At 45.4% G+C, this 17,395-nt stretch overlaps 1 protein-coding gene across 2 annotated transcripts in view; it reads right to left on the minus strand.

The window, feature by feature from the left end:
- COMMD1 (copper metabolism domain containing 1) overlaps window positions 1–17,395 on the minus strand; it is a 758,302-nt gene that overhangs the window by 205,804 nt on the left and 535,103 nt on the right. The window contains exon 3 of one of the 2 annotated variants that reach the window (XM_078647070.1): window positions 1,214–1,305. The exons of the other annotated variant lie outside the window; for it this stretch is intronic. Within the exon in view, the coding sequence (XP_078503196.1) occupies window positions 1,214–1,305 (92 nt within the window). The remainder of the gene's footprint in view (window positions 1–1,213; window positions 1,306–17,395) is intronic. 2 annotated transcript variants of the gene reach the window in all.

Below are 17,395 nucleotides of genomic sequence, written 5' to 3' on the forward strand. Positions count from 1 at the left end.
CAGGCCATTGCTATGGATTTCGTCCAATTAGACACAAATGCTTTTAGAACCATTTAAGGTCCCACACAAATAGCTAAACCATTTTTTACAAACATCACGTCAGATGAAGCGCAAGATATACATGCTGGAGATATTGTGGTAGGTTAGGTAGGAGCAGTTATTTATTTTAGCTATGATAGGTTAGGACTGGTAGGGCTCATAGGTTAGGTATGGAAGGCTGATTATGTAGAGTATGCTAGGTTAGGTAAAGTAATTCTTAAATTACTCTCAGGTGCTGGTGAAGGCTCAAAGCTGCATTCTAGTCCACATTTTAAAATGTTTTTTTATGACAGGGTTAGGCATTCACACAGCAGTGAAGCCATAGGTCAAATATTAAAATAGTCCTCACACTTTTCTTCTGTGACTACCACTGTGATTTGCCGTTGGGCCCCGATACTTGTGCATGTCCCATCACAGCAAAATCAGTACCACAACTAGTAGATTTCAAGATACAGGCACCTTATCCATTATAGCACCCTCAGGGCATATTGCTCCACTATTTTGCTGAACATCTCCATCAGAAAGACAGATACCCGTTGAGCTCTTAGCTTAACACTGAATTCCAGGGAACAGGATTTTGACCCTACATGGTAGAGAATTTCTACTGAACAACTATTAACCAGAGGAGCTCTGTAAGCCCTGATCACGTTAGCACTGACCCGAGCTTCAACATACCAGACCTTGCGTTCGAGGCACTGCTTAACACAAAGTAGACTTGAAACAAAAATAAAAGTTAAACAAACTAAGTATTACTTCTTATAGTACAGTTCTCGGTAAAGCTGGGTTCATTGCATAAACCCATGTCTTTTACTCGGTGATAAAAATTCAGCAATCAATCTAATTTCCATCACTATCAGAAAAAATGCCCATGTTGCAACAACAAGCCACTACATTTGTTTAACCATCTGTTCCTAATGGAACACTCAGCATGACAGTGACAGCAGCAAATGGCATAAGTAAAAGCAGATGCAACCCGTTCCCATGATACACAGAAGGTGCAATCTATAGACAACAATTAATACTCATTAGCTCAGTCTCTGGCTTCAATTTAAGAACTCAAGTAGGCTAATGACCCAGAAAGAACATTAGAAAGAGTTTGCGTAGGTGTGTACAGCAGAGCACGGATATTACTTTGGGCGGGTAAATAAGCCTGAGCCAAATATGGAAGGTGTACCTGCCAAGTGAGACTCCACTCCTGGCACTGAGGTATCTGGCAGGGCAAAAGGGCCTCCTTACACATGAAGGATGGGCTGTGTGTGCTGCGGCCTACAAAAGACATCAAACCACAACATTCATGTGCACGAAGAAGGTTGTCCATGTAGTAGTCAATTACTCATAATAGCAATTTATGAAGCACAACTGAATAAAATCACATTGGGCATTATATTCACTAATACAAGATAACCGATTGAAATTCACACTTAGCAGAAAAACAACTAGGCCTATTTATGAAAAAAAGATTCATATTGATACCCGTGAACTTTAACATCAAAATCAACTTACGTTTTAAGGTCTGGCTTCAAAGTACAGCTGTCTGCAAGACTATTGGGATAGAATGCCTTCTGTATGGTAAAAACGCATGCACCCCTGCCCTGAAAGTCACTGCATGTGAAACCTTTTATCCCGACCTTTTATTTGTCCCTTTCACCGTGCTAATATTGCATGTATGCAGGGAACTAGCCTTTTCCCTGATAACACAAGGTCCAGACCCTGTTCTGTGATCTGGTGGGGGGTGCACCAAGTATGTTCTCATAGCACTCATGGGACTATTCCCACGCCCTAGGTAAGTCACATAATACGGTGGTGGCAGCGTACCAACCTGTATGAATCATTAGTGGGACCATACCTTTTTCTGTGTGTCAAGGAAAGATCGGTTTATTGATCCTTCGTATGCAAACTTTCACTGTTATGTGAAATCCAGGACTTGCACTGACATTCCATGTGTGTGATGAGAAAGTGTGTGTGTGCAGTACGTGTATGGGTAACCTGAATACTGGGACCAGTGGGATCCATGTTGGATGGCCGCTGGTTTAACATGGCACAATATGGACGTGGATGCATCTTTCCAGACAGAGGAAGAGTACAGACTGCGTTTCTGTGACTGGAGAGGGGCGGCCCAGACACTGATGCTAGGTAAAATGGAAAAAAAGGCTACTCTTAAACATTCAATGATCAACTTGTTAGCAAAATTTGCTGATAAGTTCTTCCTGAGCACTGCCATTTGGTATATAATAAAAGGGGGTGAGGCTGAAGTTTCTGCTGTTCAAGGTAAGGACGTATGTAGGCAGGGCCTGCCATTTTGTCTGTTTCTGATCACTGCTACAGAAAGCTTGGTGCAGAAATCTTACACATCATCATTGTGCCCTTACTTGGATGCTCCTGCTTGGAGCCAGTGCCATATTAACTGCTGTCAGAGCACCACCTTGCACAAAAGCTGAGTCAGAGGAACATCTTAATAGAGAACCAACCCAAACCGATTCTAAAACCTCAGACACTGGATTCACATCCACTGTATGGAAAATGTGCTCAAATGTGGGATCCAAACCATCCAATCGTGTTCCAGTTTGAAGTTCATGATGACGGAAAGGTGTGCTTCTCCACAGCATACTCAGAGGACTATTGTGTTTCCATGGCTAGTCTATCTGACAACCAGTCTCCCAGAGGGGATGAGAATGCACTTAAAGTCTGCACTTTTTGCTCGAGGAGCCAAGGGTCTACAGAGAGCCTACTGAGAGAACAAAGGAGTGTGTCTGGCCCCGCAGCAGGAGAGACTGCCCAAGAGGAGAAGACCCAGAATGTTCCTGGTTGAGAAATAACTAAAGGAAGTAGACACCTGAGAGGGAGCGAAGTTTTGATGAGAACTACACTAAGCACTGTTCTGTTATCGTAATCCTGCCCTGTGCCTGAGAGACTGGTGTTGTAAAATGTTGGAGTTCGGGATTTCCTGTCACTGCAGATGCCCTAATCAGCCTGTATGCCACAACTGCCAAAGAGCTGTCGACCTCGAAGCTGGGGAATCGGGTGTGGCCTAAAATGCCAAAGACACCCTCTCGGTGATAACCAGCTTTGAGGCTGCATCTGCCCATCCAAGCCCCCCATCTGCATCCGGACTGAGAGCCTCCTACTGCTGAAGGCAATTGCTGCCATGTAAACCTGCCACATTGATTTCACCAGTAGTCACGCCTTCAGTGAGATCCCTGCCATAGAGTGGATATTTGGCTCCATCTCAGAGGACTATTACCCATGCTATTGGCTGTTAAGTGCGTCCTTTCACCTAATTAGCAATGGGCGATGTACTATTTTACTGCTTCAAAGGACCATCAATCACCATTAATTCAAATATTTAACTCACATATGCCTGTTATACATAAATCAATATGCAGTTTTTAAACATTTTGCTGCAAAATGTATCCTTTCATTTTAGTATGAGGCTTGCCATAAGCTGACATTCTATTGCACTTTGCATAGGAAATGCATGACCCCAAGATGGCAGAGTAGATGTCTCTATTTAGTGAGAATTCATGAAACATCAACATTTCAACACAGCCTGCAGCAGCTCCTGTTATCCTGCCACCAGGGCACCATTGCTTTTCAGAGTGAACAAAGGATTCTTCTCGTCTTGCCTCCTTTTAAGCAGCCCAGTCGTTCCTTTCATTCTGGTGTCAGGCTGCTGCTTTATCTTGTCACTCTAAGACGCATGCCAGCAATCTTGAGCACAAGAGACTTTGTTCGTCTTGGTTTCAAGAAAACAGTGACACTCTATTCTACTCCTAGGCCCCTGCTTCATCATGCCACACCAAAATGGCTGTGTAAAGAATCAAAAATATCAGCCTCTCAAGACTTGAGCCAGTCTTTCTGATTTTGAATGGCTTTCCCTCATGATCTTCTGTAGTTAGCTCAAACCTGTTCTAGATACTATGTATCAGCACTGTTAAAAAACATATTCTTCAACATCTGTGCTCACAACATAGGATCCTCCCACTTCTGAGCCTGCCTCACCAGAATATACTGGGTTTTGAACTCAGCTCAGGGCCCTCCCAGTCCTCCGGTATACTCAAAAGGCTGACCATCGGTGGTAGTTCCACCTTTCTATCCAGGATTTGGGAAAGGGTTGCCTCCACTCCCCACCAAAATCACTGCAGTCGGGGACTGGACCAATCCACGTGAAAGAAGTCAGCAGGGCATCGAAAGCGAGTAGGATGCAGGAGAGCCCCTGCGCACCACATATGCTAGGGTGTAAGGCAACAAGTATGCACTTAACACATTTGGGGGAGACGCAGTCTGGAGAAAACTACGATATCCGAAGGTGCTGTGCAAGCATGTCGCCGGTCAATCGCCTCCAGGGGGCCCAACCATTGCTCCTCTGGAGTGTCCTCCGGGGTGTGAATGACTAATGTGCAATAGATACAGGAAATCACCCCTTTACCAAGTTGACCCATGAGCACCTTAGCTTCGAGTGGACTAAATTCAGGAAGGACAATACAGTCTTGCAGGTGAGTGGACAGGGCGTGGCGCAGCTGTAGGTATTTGTGGAATTGGGAGTGCGCTAAGTAGAACTGCAGTAACAGGTCTTGGAAGGAACAGAGATGTCCACCTTGCCAGACGTCACCAAGGGTAGAAAGCTCAATCCTATTCCACCCCCTAAAGCCCTCAAGTTGCAATGTGTGCTTTAACCAGCGTCCCTCCCACAGGAGGGTGAGTTGCATGAGTGACTTGTCCCATCTTGTGAAGTGCAGGACTGCACGCCACACATTGAGTACCACCACAATCAGGCAAGGAAGGGATAGGGGTATTGAATTCCCATAGAGCAACCCATGAGAGTCTCCAGGCCCAAGCGAGCAAGCTCCAGTCGATCAGCCGGGTCATCCCAGCTCCTTGTTAATCAGCCATTGGTGATCACTCGTTGCATTGTCCAGTAAACGAGCCGTCATCAGCAGACCCGAGATCACCATCATACGTCGCTTGCCTACCCCAACTCAACATTTTGGGAGAACGGAGGTTTGCCCATAGAAAGTCGCAGATGGAAGCATTGAAGTTCTGAAACTAACTACTGGGGACGGCATATGGAAAGTACTGGAGGGTATAGAGGAAGCAGGGGAGGATCCTCATCTTGAGCAAAGCTACTCTCCCCAACACACTAGGAGGCAGTAGGTCTCACTTCTGGAAATCTCGCTTCATATCGCGGATGAGGGGCATGAGGTGGAGGTACCAGGCCAGGTTCCGGTTAATGGAGATGTGGAAGCCCAAGTATCAGATGTTCAACCATCGAATAGGTATGGGCCCCTGCCACTCTCCATAGTCTACATGAGCCTCCTCGCGGCCATCGCACGCAAACACAACCTCAACATCATCTCCTACGCGGACGACACACAGCTGATCCTCTCCCTCACCAACGACCCCGCCAGAGCCAGTCTCCAGGAAGGAATGAAGGACGTCGCGGAATGGATGAAGCTCAGCCGCCTGAAGCTGAACTCAGACAAGACGGAAATCCTTATCCTCGGACCATCCCCGTCAGTCTGTGATGACTCCTGGTGGCCACCTGCCCTGAGCACCGCCCTCAAACCCACAGACCACGCACGCAACCTGGGCTTCATCCTTGACTCCTCCCTCACGATGACCAAGCAAATCAACGCCGTCTCATTGTCCTGTTTCAACACCCTGCGCATGCTCTGAAAAATCTTCCGATGGATCCCCACCACAACCAGAAAAACGGTCACCCAGGCCCTCGTCACCAGCCGCCTAGACTACGGAAACACCCTCTATGCCGGAAGCACAGCCAAGCTCCAGAAAAGACTACAGCGCATTCAGAACGCCTCAGCAAGACTCATCCTGGACATCCCCCGCCACAGCCACATCTCTGCCCACCTGAAGAACCTGCACTGGCTCCCCGTCAGCAAGAGAATCACTTTCCGACTCCTCACCCACGCACACAAGGCTCTCCACGACACGGGCCCAACGTACCTCAACAACCGCCTCACATTCTACGCACCAACCCGCCAGCTTCGCTCTGCCAGCCTCGCCCTTGCCACCGTCCCCCGCATCCGCAAAGCCACCGCCGGAGGAAGATCCTTCTCCTACCTGGCAGCCAAGACTTGGAACTCCCTCCCCACTGACCTCCGACTGACAGGACCATCTCGCCTTCAGGAAGCAACTCAAGACCTGGCTGTTCGAACAGTAGCGTCCCCCCCACCCCAGCACCTTGAGACCCTAACAGGTGAGTAGCGCGCTCTACAAATTCTCTGATTGATTGATTGATTGTATGATCGCGATGAGAAGGGATTTGCTTTGATTAACTCACAGACCAGAGGCCATTTCGTAGAGGCAAATGATCTCTAACACCCGGGCCCCAACATAATTGGGTGCTTGAGAAAGAGAAGGACATCGTCTGCATCTAACGCTATTCTGTCCTCAAGCTGATCGGCCCTCCGCCATCCCCTTATCTGCGCATCAATGCGAATAATCCATGCCAATGGTTTGATGGCAAGAGCAACAAGCATTGGAAATGCAATAGGTCTCGCAGCATTAGAGTTAGTGCTTTTAGAATTGTTTATGGGTTTTTTTTGTAAATCTTTAGCATTTTTGTTTCCTGTAGCCAATGCTAAAGAATTACAAATAAAAAAAGCCATAAACAATTCTAAAAGCTCTAACTCAAATGCTCCGAGACCTATTGCACTGTGTGAGGGTGAGGGGTTGAGGGTGAGTGAGGGTGAGTGAGGGTGAGGGTGAGTGAGGGTGAGTGAGGGTGAGGGTGAGTGAGGGTGAGTGAGTGAGGGTGAGGGGTTGAGGGGGAGGGGTCGAGGGGGAGGGGTTGAGGGTGAGGGAGGGTGAGGGGTTGAGGGTGAGGGGTTGAGGGTGAGTGAGGGTGAGGGGTTGAGGGTGAGGGGTTGATGGTGAGTGAGGGTGAGGGGTTGAGGGTGAGTGAGGGTGAGGGGTTGAGGGTGAGTGAGGATGAGTGAGAGTGAGGGTGAGTGAGGATGAGTGAGAGTGAGGGTGAGGGGTTGAGGGTGAGTGAGGGTGAGGTGTTGAGGGTGAGTGAGGGTGAGGGTGAGTGAGGGTGAGGGGTTGAGGGTGAGTGAGGGTGAGGGGTTGAGGGTGAGTGAGGGTGAGGGTGAGTGAGGGTGAGGGTGAGGGGTTGAGGGTGAGGGGTTGAGGGTGAGTGAGGGTGAGGGGTTGAGGGTGAGGGGTTGAGGGTGAGTGTGGGTGAGGGGTTGAGGGTGAGTGAGGGTGGGTGAGGGTGAGGTGTTGAGGGGAGGGGTCGAGGGTGAGGGTGAGTGAGGGTGAGGGGTTGAGGGTGAGTGAGGGTGAGGGGTTGAGGGTGAGTGAGGGTGAGGGGTTGAGGGTGAGTGAGGGTGAGGGGTTGAGGGTGAGTGAGGGTGAGGGGTTGAGGGTGAGTGAGGGTGAGTGGCGTCGGTGCGGTGAGAGGCGGATGTGTGGCGACACAACAACAAAGAAGCAGCGAAAACAAAGCAACATATGGCTGGGGAGTTGCAAAGACCGTAAATTAATTATAAAGGGAGGTGAGATAATGAGAGCACGTGCTCAGTCCCCTTGAAGGGGAGGGGGCAATGGCGGGCGCGAGGCAGAGACTGCAGAGTGATGCGAGGCTCCGGCGGGGTGGAGTGTGCCTTACTGGCACTATTGTCTGTTTAACACATGCCCATTGCACATCAAGTTACGCCCTTAAATTAATTTCACATTTTACCTTTCCTAACATTGATTTTTTTTTTAAACCAGAAGGAAAATGTATAATTGTAAAGTTGGCTGTCATCCTTTGCAACACTTATTGGCTTCTCAATGAGTTTGAAATGGAACTGCAGGCTTTTTTAAACCAAATTTTTCAGTGGAATATACATGTTTTAACTGAAATAACCTCTCTCAGAAACATAAATAAGCGCAACAGGATACCATCGTACCTAAAGAAAGACTCAAACTGCTAGATACAAGCGGCTGGACCCATCGTAAAAAGAGGAGCAATGGGAAGCAAAGTTCTGGCAGTTTGTGCAAGCACCGATGCCACAGCTGGTAACTGTGCTAGAGGCCGGCGCTTGAGATACCATTCAAAGAGTATAACTCTGTCATAAGCAGCGAGGATACTAGGGCAGCGACGCTCAAGTCTAAATTAAACTTGTTGTTGAATGGTCTGCAGCAGATTCTTTGAAGTCACAACAGGATAAGAACGCAAACTCTGAAAGTGACGGGTGGGAACTCCAAGCTGCTGACATCACTGAGGTGCAGGAAGAGGTTGAAAAGAAGAGGTCCGAATGAACAACAGACTTGGGTATAGGTCCCGTTTTCTATTTCATGGGCGCCTTACTACATGCGGAGGAAGATGAGGATAACTACGCTCATTAAACACTACTAACACTCGCTTCCGCCAATATCCTGCATATAGGTACTGTCCGTCTTTTAACTTGCACTTACCTGGGTGTGGGCGGCCTCCCGTCTGCTTGGGGCTCACGAAGCCAGATGTTTTCCAACAAGTGGTAAAAATCCACACTGTTTTTACAGCCTTACTCGCGCCGTACCGGCCAATATGGCCTTACCACAGCCCAACAGCACGCCATAGAGACATGCGCATGCGTGTAAGGGCTGGACAAAGCGGCAGGTGTGACGTAGCCAACTCGCCAATAGACCTAACAAAAGACTGTGGGGTATACTATTAGCGGAACGACAATATTGAAGTGGTTATATTTTGATACAGACATAACTTCAAATGAAAATTGAGTTAAAGTAATATTATTTTAAGGAAAAATATACATATTTTATTATACGAGTAGAAATACTGCACTTTTCACGTTTGCAGTATACTTCGAATATGGAATCTAAACTGAGCCATTCATTATTTTTCTGAAGTCGCAATAAAAACAATACTGATAAATACAATGTTTGTTGATTTTCTTTAGTGATGGCGCCACTTGAAGGAGTAAAAAAAATGAAGGAAACTTACATCCAAAATGTTTCACCGTTTTCTACCGGGTTCCCAAAAACAAAACAAGTATTGTCCGTATTGCGGAAACCTGAATGAAGAATAAATGAATATTGTAACAAAATACAGAGAGAGTAAGAGGCAACGAGTAACGGCTTGAGGAGGTGAGGGAAGGGCTAAAGGCAACAATGTCACCGGGTGAAAAAAAAGCGAAAGAGAAAGCAGGGTAACCTGACCCAGGAGGGGGGAGGAGGGAGGAGAAATGCGTCTCGGCCGGAGCAGGGGGCAGAGCAGGGAGAGCGGGCTTTGAAATGTACTTCACACGGCCGGCCGGTCGTGAAACTGAAAGCATGGCCGGCCGGCCGGCCGTGAAAGCCTTTGATGCCGCAGGGGGTGGAGCGGCACCAGCTGGGAGAGTAGGCAAGGCAGGCGGCTGGGGGCATGTGCACGCGCTTTTAAGCTCAATGCGCATGCGCATTGAGCTTAAATTTCTCGTGCACTGCAAGGAATCGCCACGATTCCTTGCAAGTTGGATAAAGAGTGGATAAGCCACCATAGTCTCGCTTGCTCGATGCGCATGCGCATCGACAGGCGAGACCTAAAAAGGAGCAAGAAGAGGGGGCAGCTACCGGGTACTCATCAGACAGGGCTCTATTTATACGCCCCTGTGCCACTGGTGCGGCGTGTAATAAACCGGAACTTGGGGCCAAACCCCACTAGCTTGAAGACCTCGAGAAGGAAGGACCATCCTACTGAGGCGAAAGGCTTCTCGAAATCAATTAGGAAATGGGCGCGCGGGCTGCCTGCCCTGCAGCACAGCCTAGAACGCACTGTATATAGGGCCTGCAGTTCTTGTACATTTATATCACTAATCAACAATGAATAAGAATTTCTCTTAGATAATTAAGGAACCACTCGAAAGATGTGAATATACAGCCCTGCAAATTTCCACTTGGTAATGAATTTGCCGCATTTGCCACTTATTCGGTAATGTGCTTCATAAATTGCAAATTAATAAAATGCTTCTAGCACAAACAATCTAAGGTTACTAAAAGAGGTGTCACATGTGGTGCTCCCTGTGACCGTCACTATTGATAGTTCGATGGTGATATTTCAGTTGTTCACCGACGTATTTTGGTATCAATTTTTACCCGGACAATTAATGTCTGAAAATAATAAACTGAGGAACAGCTATTGCCTGCAGCGTTTAGAAAATCCTGACATATTTATTTATAATTCAAACGGAGTATCAATAATGTCTTTGACATGCCATGAAAATGACTTCCTTCAGTGTTCATGCAAATGTTTGATATATTACAGACCTGGTTAAAAAAAAAAAACATTTCTTTCAGGATGGCACTTGAAGTGGAGAAATATCCCACATATTTTACTTCTCCTTTTAAGGTTTGGTGTCCTAAATATTACAATAGTGTTGATCCTTATGAAGGAGGCGTTGAGTGCTTGTGACACGGAGGGTTGGACCACTACTTATGATAAATAGCCTAAAAGAATACCACCCATGACACATAGATACAGAACCATACACTAAGCATAGAGAGAGAAAAGACACTAATAATCAGACAAACCAGACCTCAGAACTTAAGTGGTGCCTTCACCAAAGCACTTGATCTTTTTATAGTAGAATACGTTTTCAATAAGTTCTTAGAAACAAATATTTGCTGTTCATCTCAGATTTATTTCCAAGACAAAAAAGAAGCATTTGAGTTGATCAACCCAAAGGAAAATGGCCAACACGTGTTTTGTGACATTCAAGTCACTTCTTCGGGGACAATCTTTAGTTTTTGAATAGTATAAAAGCATATACAATTTGCCACATGTTATACACAGACAGAAAAAAAAGCAGTATAGACAGAAAAATTGAATATTACGATTTACAGGGCAAATAGAGAAATACAAAAATCTATTTACACAAAAATAATTCACTTATTTTCAATGCATAAAGGTAAGAACATAAAATGTCCTATACAAAAAGTACATGCCACATCATGCCAAATTTACACATGCATATCAATGGTGAACAATCCCTTTCCAACCTTATCTTGAAAAACATTAAATGATGTATAAGAAAGACCAAACAGCACTTTGAGCAAATGAAAGTGTTAAAATAAACTCCAATAGGTATGAATGAGAAAAAGAAGGTCTGAGCTAAGAAGAATGAACAAAAGCTGCTCCCCAGGGAGAGGGAGGAAAATGTGTCTCAAGAGACTATAATGCAGTTCATGAATAGAAAGTTGAAGTCTGGATTGACAGCGACAACAGCTGTACTTAATATGTTAAAATAAAAAATTAAGTACCAGTACCCTATTCAGGAGGCCACTGCAGCTTGCACCACCCACTGTCTCTGCCAACGCTGCCAAGTACAGTACCAGCACAAGTACTAACCATCACACTCCACAAGTGTGATAATTCTGGCTATTCCAGGCCACTCAATGCTGTAATAATGGCTCAGGTGGCAGATATTAGTCATTTTTATTGTGTAGTCCATACTAATATTATAAAGAGAGAGCCCAAGCCTTTGAGGCGGGTAATCTCAGTAACCACAGCAACAATCACAACACCCAATACAGCGTTGGAAAGGGCAGTTGCAGCAGAAGGACATAAGGCTATGCAGACGGCCACCATATAAATGTTATTTATTTTAATTTTTTTTATTACCTTTTCAAGAAACAGCGGTGTTCATCACAATCATACAGTGCAAGACATACAATTGTACCGTAGGACACCATATACATTTAAAAGGTAAAAGAACGGTGCCAGCAAAGTAGTCCCTTGTGGGCATGTCTGCGTTGTGCTGTGGGTGTGGGCTGGGGGCGTGTGGTACGGCCATCACATCGTGGGCTGTGGGCGTGACAAACGCTGGGGGCGTGTGTCCGCCCTTCATGCCATGTGAGTCGTACATACAAGCGCCAATTACGCTGCTGCGCAGCATCAAGGGGCACGCTGGGGGCGTGTGCTATGTTCCGCCCTTCATGCCATGTGGGTCGTACATTAATCAGAAGATCGTCTGCTGTGGCCGTGTGCTGGGGGCATGACAAACGCGTTCAGCTGGAGGCCTGATAAGTTACATTACTGCAGCCTCTCCTGCGCGCTGTTACTGAACTCTCTCATTCAACGAAATTAGACGCACCTGCTACCATCAACCAGGGCTCTAGCCGGGCTCAGGCGGCGGATCAGTACACTAATTACACGCGCCTGATAACATCAACCAGGGCTGCAGCTGGGCATCAAGCGGGGAAACACGCGCCTGCTAACATCAAACAGGCCTGTATCTGGGCCTCAAGCGGGGGAACACGCAAATGAGCGTGTCTGCGGGGACAATTACTGCAGCCTCTCCTACTCGCTATCACTGAACTCTCTCATTAAACGGATTTACCCGCGGCTGATAACTCTCTCATTCAACGACATTACACGCGCCTGCTAACATCAACCAGGGCTGTAGCCGGGCTTAGGCGGCGGATCACTACACCAATTACACGCGCCTGCTAACATCAACCAGGGCTGCAGCTAGCCCTTCTCCGTCCCTATTCTAATGAAACAAAAAATGTTGTCTACCGCGAAATTTTAAAATAAATTGCCCTTGCCAAATACACACATAACACACATTCTATTTCATACCCGGACAACGTCGGGACGGGCTGCTAGTAAATTATAAAACAACTTTTGTGGTGCTCATTTCACAATTAAACAGACCGCGCCACCATGTGGTGAATTTCTATAAGTACCAGTGTTGATACTTAAGTCCCGGTGCTGAGCACAGCAAACCACCGGCTCAAATTTGCACTGGCTAACAGGGGAAACGTCCTTGCAGTACAGGGATCATGCAGCTGGAGCACAGCAGGTATTTGTACTCACACTTTGTGCTCTGTGGGGCACTTTATCATTACAGAAGGGGTCACAGACGCTTATGCATAGCATTTGTGACTATTGTTCGCATTGGTGTGCACCTGCCCTATCAAAAGACAATGTCCCTTCATTTGCTTGGGGCCATTGCCTGATACAAATTAGGGAACATCCATGCTCACTCGTTTTTCTGCCCTCTGTTTTGCCCTTTTGTGCTTGTTTCTTCCCTCTTACCGCTGTTTCCTCAAGGCCTGGCTTTTCGACGGAGACCTCGCACCCCAGAGCTCCAATATCCCAAGGGATGACCGTGCTGTGCTCTATAAATGCTGATTGACTGACTGAAGTCCAGGACTGGAAACTGTCCGTAAAGACCTGGAGGGTGGTGGTTACCCAAGGTCTACAACAAACTCCTCCCCCACCCAGCATTTTTTCTTTTCACACATTTTTCCCCGTTCCCGCCATTCCGCCTACCCCCATCCTCTTCCCTGGTCCTTAGTGCATTTTCTGTAAAAAGCTAAGCATTAGACTGACTGATGAGCATTAGCAGGCAGCAGGAACATTGAGATGATGTACAAGGAAATAACAAGATTACTTGCTAAATCAAACATTACTCTCTTATTACAGGTCAGTAATGATTACAGATGTAACATTCGACGAGGAAATTACAAGCGGAAAATGGTACCCCCATTAGTTTACTGTGATTACAGCTGGAGAAGGAAGCTAGAGGCTTAATATAATATCTTGTTTTCACAAATTAGCAGTGGTGCTCAGGAGAAGAAAACCCACATTGTCCCGACCTCAAAAACACTGCCCACAACAAGTACATCCTGTAGATGGTCTACACTACAATGCACCATTTAAGCGGATCAGCATACAAAAAGGCTTAATACAAAACTGGCGCTTCCAGGTTTGCGGCTTAACCGACTTCCTCCCAAGGCATTCCTTAGCACAAAATCTGCCACACAGTGGGAAACTAAATTGGAACACTTGCCAGGCCAAAAATCTATTTATTTTTATTTGCGCTGGGTTTATGTTACACAGGCGAGTCCCAACAAGCAGGCAGAGGCGAGGCTTACCGGTGTAATGCTGCAGTAAACAGGCTCTTAATACCCTTCGAGGTCACAGGAGCTCTCCAGGACCCAATCCTGAGCCCAAAAGCTATGCACAAATCGGGCAGGATTAAAATCAGCATTTTGTGGGAAAATGGATGCAACTTTCGTTAATAAACAAGATTAATACGGGTTGAAGGAGAGTATGCCTATTCAGCAAAAAGGGCTTACAATTAAGATGCGAAAGCCTCTAGCATCAATGTTTTGCAGCTGGGTTTGTTATTGGGAGAACATGAATTCTTCTTAATGTGTATCCCAAACTCAGTGAGGTCACATGAATCAATGGATGAAAGTATATGGTTTATTATTAAAACACCATTACAGTGGAAATAATGCACAAAACCATCGCATCCCTAAACCATAGCATCATAAGCAGTCCTAAACAGTTAATATCTGCCCTAAATCTGGCCACGCTGTGATAGGCACTGTAAATAATAAACAAGACTTATTCCGATTATATATTTATTTTTTTGTCTGTTTTCTACTAATGTCAGTAGGTCTGCCCTACTTCAAATGACATGCTTTATATTGTTGCATCACACTGTTAGCCATGCATGCACATGGGGAGTTGGCTGCAGGGCTGGGCCCCAACCCCGTTCCACGCTGTGCGCATGAGTGGTTCATCTGCAGGGGGTTGGGTGCGGGACCGGGCCACAGGCCATGCCCTCATCCCCACATGGCTCACAGTCAACGGCCATGCGCATCAGGGTGTTGAGCGCCTGCGGGGTGTTGGGTGCACCACCTGAATGCATGCCAGACCTTGCACCAAACCCCATGCAGCACACGGCTGCAGGCCATGTGCTGCAGTGCTTAGACATCCATAGGGGGTTGGGTGCAGGCCCTGCCCACAGGCCAGGCAGGGTCCTACGCCCAACTCCACACACACTGTGTACATCTTATTTTATGTTCATTAAAAATATGGCACAGAAATTCACTGAAAAAGGTTAAAGTGACGTCATAGTTTGGATTTGTAATAATATCTTACTTTAAATTAAAAAAATACGTCACAAATTTATTGAAAATACCAAAAGTTAAAGGGAAATTATAGTTAGGTCAAAATGTCAGTTAACCCCTTGAGTGCTGCCCACGTTCAACGGACGTCGCGTGCACTACCTCGGTAGTGCTGCACACGTCCGTTGAACACCGCGGCCCTGCCCATGCAATAGAACGTTCCGCACCAACACGGAACACTCAGCGCAGCGGAGGGGTTAAAGGATAGGGTTTTAAACAAACAAAACTACTAAAAATTCACCAGTTATAGTCATCTCAGGTAAACAAAACTTGTGCCCTAAAATATCTATAACTCATGCCCGCATCATGCATTCCCAATTACCTCCAATATTACATCACTCATGACTTGTTGCATGACTTCAATGATAACATCACTGCAACATCTGTAATGATTGATGACGACACTGTGCGTGAAAGTGGTGCGTGTTATAGTTACTTGAGATAATTATAACTGTTGAATTTCAGTCGTTTCGGTTGCTTAAAGCTGTATGTTTTAACTGACATTTTGACCTATCTATAACATACCTTTAAACTTTGTTTTTTAATATATATATATATATATATACAGATACATATATATATATATATATATATATATATATATATATATATATATTCCAGCATGTGACCTTCACTTTTTCCGAGTCACGATACGAGGCGCACACTAGCAACGTAAGTTTGAACATTTTAATTGGTACACGTATACTAATGGGCAAAAAAATATATATGTATATCAAAGGTACGCTCCTTACAGCATAAGGAAATGACAACGCCACGTCTCAATAGTTCTTAACAGATTTTTAATTGATCGGCAGTGTCGGAAGCGTTTCCCCTGATCCAGCAGGCTTGCTCACCAACAGCGTTTTGCCAGAAATCCACCATTTTAAACCGTGCATGTGATGAATGACGTGTGAAAACTACAATTTCGGTACATTAGAAAACAGACTCGTCGTTTTTTGGCAAACCTTGCAGAAACACAGTCGACTTTATCACCATTTAGGTATAATGCATACAAGGAAAATACAATCTTTGTACAACCTTATAAATTCATATAAATTTCAAAACTCATCGTCATCTAAAATTTAAATGACACAAAATTCATGTATTGAACAACCCAATTAATTACGCCACAGTGGGCAAAGATGGCCGTGAACTACAATCTCTCAATTCAGCCCCAGTGGGCATATCTTACCGACCTGTCTGTATCATGTTAATTCAACCCTCGTTTGTCACACTAACAAGTGAATAAACTACTTGTGAAGCACCCCAATATTACAATATCTAACAAAACAAAAAGAATAATTACATAACACATGTTATAACAGAGATATTCTGAAGGGTTCATGATTCATTTTACAGATATTTCTTAAATGGCCACTAAAGCTAAATCACATTAATGATGCGTATAAAGGTTCTCTTCCATGTTAAGACCTGTCGGTACTCTGGTATTTAATTCCATAATGTACCGAGATTCTAGTTTCCTTAGGCACTTTTCTCTATCGCCCCCTCTAACACTTGGGGCAATCGCATCAATTACAAAGTAGGTGAGACCTGCAACATCACTATCATGATGTGTAGCGAAATGACGAGTCACCGGGTATGCCTTGTCTATGTTCTTAATGGCTCGAAGGTGCTGTAGCACCCTTCTGTGCACTGGCAGGATCGTGCTTCCCACATATTGTAATTTACAGGGGCAACTTAAAGCATAAATGGCAAAATCAGTTTTACAATTGAACTGCCCTTTGATGTTTTTCTCTATTTTTAAGCAACCTCTCACAAATTTAGTCGTGTTCTTACCATGATGGCATGCTTTGCACTTTGTGCATTTTATAAACCCATTTGGTCTATGCAACTAAGATGTTATGGGGCGTTCTATTTTGGTGCCATATTGCTTACCAACATTTGTTTGAAAGACTTCGCTCTCCTGAACATTATCAAGGGTCTGGCTGGCACAATTTTACTTAACACTGGGTCATTACGGATTAAATGCCAGTGTTTTGTTAAAATATTCCTCACTTGACCGTGTTGCCTGTTATAAGCTGTTATCATTCTACAGTCATTGGAATGACTGTAGAATGATAACATTAACGTTGTGTACTCAAAAACACAGAAATTCACCAGTTAGTTAGCAGATTTAACTATAAGTTGCACCCCGCCATGCACTGCTAATGATTTCACAGATATCATCACTCATGATATATTCTATGACATCATTTATATCAGTGATGACATAACTGATTACATCATTCAAGCTTCTATTGTACACATTGCTCTATAAACTGGTATGGCATTAGAGCTATGAAAGTAAGTGCTGCCAGGCCCTGTGTCCAAACACACAGCAGGCTGCCAACCCCCCAACATGCACAGCCTTTGGTGTGCACAGCGTAGGGTTGGCATCAGGCACCAGGGACTCCATCCCCCGAGGCCAAAACATATATGTTAAGGGAAG

The sequence above is a fragment of the Lissotriton helveticus genome, chromosome 6 (genome assembly GCF_964261635.1).
Source record: "Lissotriton helveticus chromosome 6, aLisHel1.1, whole genome shotgun sequence".
Lineage (NCBI taxonomy): Eukaryota > Metazoa > Chordata > Amphibia > Caudata > Salamandridae > Lissotriton > Lissotriton helveticus.